The 4,624-nt window shown below is 20.6% G+C and overlaps 1 protein-coding gene across 6 annotated transcripts in view; it reads right to left on the bottom strand.

Annotated features, from left to right (window-relative positions):
* Positions 1 to 2,126: 2,126 nt before the first annotated feature.
* The window catches only part of LOC102675519 (choline-phosphate cytidylyltransferase A-like), a 5,767-nt gene continuing 3,269 nt past the window's right edge, over positions 2,127 to 4,624 (bottom strand). For 5 of the 6 annotated variants that reach the window (XM_006621986.2, XM_031513496.1, XM_006621987.2 and 2 more), the window contains 7 exons: positions 4,413 to 4,521; positions 4,191 to 4,307; positions 3,866 to 4,017; positions 3,568 to 3,789; positions 3,256 to 3,423; positions 3,008 to 3,129; positions 2,127 to 2,650 (listed from right to left, as the gene is read on the bottom strand). In XM_006621986.2, the coding sequence (XP_006622049.1) occupies positions 2,548 to 2,650; positions 3,008 to 3,129; positions 3,256 to 3,423; positions 3,568 to 3,789; positions 3,866 to 4,017; positions 4,191 to 4,307; positions 4,413 to 4,521 (993 nt within the window). In that variant the 3' untranslated portion in view covers positions 2,127 to 2,547. Of the gene's footprint in view, positions 2,651 to 2,897; positions 3,130 to 3,255; positions 3,424 to 3,567; positions 3,790 to 3,865; positions 4,018 to 4,190; positions 4,308 to 4,412; positions 4,522 to 4,624 lie in introns of all 6 variants that reach the window. The other variant, XR_422615.2, reaches the window with a different exon arrangement.

Raw genomic sequence — 4,624 nt, 5'->3', positions numbered from 1 at the left:
ATATAAATATAGAAAATATATATTAATATAAATATACATATGTACTACATAATTATACATATATACAATTTCCATTTATGATTTGATTAATTTATTTTTGATTTGACATACATGATTAAATTTTTATTTAAATGGATGGTAGCATTGTTAACAATATTATTTTTTTAAATGTACAATTTAAACTTTTGAAACAATATAATTAGTAATTAAGTAATTATACTTTATGTAAAAAATAAATATATATTATAAATAAATATCAAATATTTAAATAATAATAAATAATAATCAATGGTTATTTTTATAATTATTACATTATTTTCAAATTGAAATCATTTCATAATGTTACACATATATAATTGCATATAAATCAAAATGTATTATAAGTGTATATGCGTAATTGTTAATTAAATTTTCTTAAAAATTGAGCTATTAATAATTATTTATAAGAAAAATATTTAATATGAAATATTTAAAATATTATAAAATATTATAAAATATATTATAAAATATTTATATTAAAATAATAAAAATTGTTTAATAGTATATATATTACAATTATAATTGTGAAAAGTAATCCGATTTATAATATTTCATTGAACAGCTTTTATTTGCTCTTACATAAATAATATGGAACATTACTACATTTTGTATTTGCATTTAAGATATAATTTTTACAATGTAGATATTTTTTTTGTTTTAAAAACCTAGAGTGTAATTTACAGGAAAACTGTTAAAATTACATAAATTTATTTCATCATAAAACTGTGCGTGTCTAAATATTTTTGGATGTATACATTAAAAAAGATATCGAAAATACTATATTTTATCACGTATTATTACATGTTACTAATTTATGCATCAGTTACATTGGGAAGCAAATATTAACATATATACTTTAAAAATTTTATGACATGCTTCATACAGAAATATACTACTTTATATATATATTTAAATAAAAGATGTTAAACTCAGGCACCATTGGTACATTTTAAGAAACAAAAACACTTCAATGTATACAAATTTATATGTCTTTTCTTTTTTTTACAAATTTTTAATATGTATATGTTAAATCTTAATTTTGTATTTAAAACTCATCTAATGTATACTTTTTAATCCCTGGAACTATACGCTATTAACAAAGTTGCTAGCGTTAAGAATTACATTATTCTGAATGCTACAATGAAAATAAAAATAAATATTTTTATCATACATTTTATTTATATATTAAAAAAATATTTCATTCAAATGTTTTCAGTAATCATACGGTAATACAAGAATATTATAAAACTACGTTATAATTTCAAAGTATAAAAATGGTTGTACCATTCCAGGGTTATTATATCTGTATATATTCAAATAAAAGCACCATCTTCAAAATAATTCTTATTTTGATGTATACTTATTTAAATTAAAATTCTATTATTTATTTTGATTTTTATTCATTTTTTTTGAATTCTATTGATTCATATTTAAGAATTTTACTACACACATGATTATTTACTAATAAAAATAAATTAAAAATTTTTATATTTTATAAATACTCTAGATTAAACAAGAACAATCATTTATAAAATTACATTTGTTCAAATTTCTTCAATACTAATAAAATTTTTGTAATACAACTTTTTGTAATACAAATTTTTGAATAATTTCTAATAATTTCATAGTTCAAATTAAATTCATAGTAATGATAAATTCTTCAATAAATTTTTTGTTTACTTCATATTTTCGTATAATTTTATCAATAATGCAATATTTAAAATATAAGTAAATATTAATTTTATGTACTAACTTTTCATAAATAACTTTTCATAAATAACTTTTCATAAAAAAACTTTTCATAATTCTAAATGTGTTCAATATGACTTTTAAAATGGATCATTGAAAAAAAATATATATACATATACATATACATGTATATATATACATACATATATATTTAAATCATCTATTTATTATAAAAATCAAAATATAATTTAATATTAACGCAGATATTTTCACTGCAAATATATATTATAAATTATTAATTATAGAGTAACTTGTAAAAAAATGTTATATAAAATTAGTAAGAAAAAAATTGAAAATTAATAAATATTGTTAACTGATTATTTGAACCACAGACTTTCTTGCATAAATGAAAATATGCGTTTAACTATTAGAAATTCTTGTATGAAATTCAAAATGAACAATAATATCATTCAAAACCAGATTATAGGAACTTATTAATAATATAAATAACGATATGATAATGAAACTCTCAAGAATAGTTATAACGACTTAAGTAATCTATATGACTTCTGTAATGTTCATGCACATATATAATCTAATTAATATATAATAATGCATGATTGGATTGAATGAAATTATTACAACAAATAATTTTATATCGTATGTAGTATGAAATCATAGCAGAAAAAAATTATTAAGCATAACATTACAATCCATATTAATAAATCACATAGATGCATAAAATTATTTTTAAACATTTTTAAAGAGATTGCACGATATTTTTGGTCAAAATGAATGTGATTTTGAAAAAAGAGGTTATCATTTGGAGTGCAAATTTTCTTCTTCATCGTCGCTATAATCATCGCTTAAATAATAATTACTCTGCGAATATTCAAAACGGCCAGTCTTTTTCGGTGGTGGACTGTAACATAAATCATATATATATTAATTCAATTAATTTGAATTAATATTAAATAAGTAATATTTTCGTATTTTGTAAATATTTAAACGAAAATTTTTGTGACAATACTATGTTATGCACTATACATATATTATATACACAGAAAGGATAAAGAAAATGAAACACATTTTTTACAACAAGCAATGGTTAAATTGTGTGTTACTGCTTAAAATTTATCTAATGTATAACAGTGGAATTGTATACTAACATAACATGCTGCAAATGGGTGGTGTGAAGTATTGAAGGTTTTCATATAGAAGCAGTACAGAATGAAGTGGTGTTGCATATTAGTCAATTGACTCGAATGCTGTGATGTACCTTGTCTGATCTTCATCATTATTGCTGCTATTACTGCCATTTGGACTGCCATCTCTTTTTGGACTTGCAGGAGGAGATAATGCTTGCATTAAACGACCTTTACTTTCATTCCAAATTGTTGACTGTAAAAATTATTAATATATTAATTAATATATAATAATAATAATAATAATAATATATTAATTATTCTTTTATAATGATAATCTGCAGGATATTATTAATATTGAAATTAAAAATATGCTACTTACCAATCTACCTTCTCTTCCAAATAAAAGTAGAAAAGCATCGATAAAATCTCGAGATTTTTCTTCCCATTTGCTAATCATATCCATACGTTTTTCACCAATATTCTCCATTACTCTTTTACCTTTATCTTTTAAATCATCAAATTTATTTTGTAAACGAAATTTTTTTTCCTACAAAAACATATCTTATCATAAAATATCATTGCTCAAGAATAGTATTGTTTAAAAAAAATTTATAATGGAATAAAAATCACAATTATTTATTGTTATAGTATACTAACTTATGTCTTTTTCTCATTAATTTACGATACTTACATTGAGAAAAGAAACATTAAGTTCTTTTGCACTATAGCCTCGCGCAAGATTTCTTCTTACATAAATATCATAATCTTTAACTATTCTTGCAACAATATCGGATGTTGATACTCCTTCTGTTCTTTGTGTAGCTACGAACATACCTTTAGCCTTTAAGGCAGCATAAACATCTGTGCTATCATCTGTCATATAAGGTATATCATCATGAGCAACAAAATCGATCTAAAAATAACACAAGAATTAAATATTAATATTTAATAAATATGTTTTAGAAAAAATATTATATATTTCAGTTTACTTTATGTTTTATAAGAAATTCATCATCCAGTTCCCAAGGTGCATCTCTAACCACTTCATCTACGTAACGACAATGTCTTACTGCATCATATCTTTCAACATCTGTCATAACTGTTCTTCCTTTTTTACTATGTGTTAACTGATCATTACAAACTGTAATTGTAAAAATTACATATATTTTATATAAGAGATTATATAATTATATAATAATTATATATTTTATATATCTTCATTTTCTATAAAAATATTTTTTAATAATATTATGTAATATTTATGCTATATATTAAAAAATTAGAATTTTATTAATTTTATTAATTATTTTTTACCTCCTACAATAAGATATACATTAGGAAAAATATTTTTTGCTTGTAAAAGTTGCCGTGCATGTCCTTGATGAAATAGATCATAAATACCATCTGCATAGACTCTGATTTTTCTAGGAGCTAAATCATTACAAAAATTATTGATATTATTAATATAACATTCAAAAGCTTTTAATAACTATTAATTAGATAAATAATATCTAATTAATTTTTAATTATACTAACCTTTACCACTTTTTGCCATTTTTAATGTAATGCGAATGTTATAATCACATGCATTTCTTTCAGCAAGTGCTTCTGGATCATCACTAAAAGGTGCTTCCTTGCAAATTGACTGCAATAAATTTAATATAAATAGTATGATAAAAAATATATATATATAAATCATATATATACAAATAATAGATTTCATAAAAATTTTTATTTTTAAAATATTA

Source organism: Apis dorsata, unplaced genomic scaffold (assembly GCF_000469605.1).
Source record: "Apis dorsata unplaced genomic scaffold, Apis dorsata 1.3 scaffold_655, whole genome shotgun sequence".
NCBI classification, from domain to species: Eukaryota; Metazoa; Arthropoda; class Insecta; order Hymenoptera; family Apidae; genus Apis; species Apis dorsata.
This window is presented reverse-complemented; position numbering and strand designations above follow the sequence as displayed.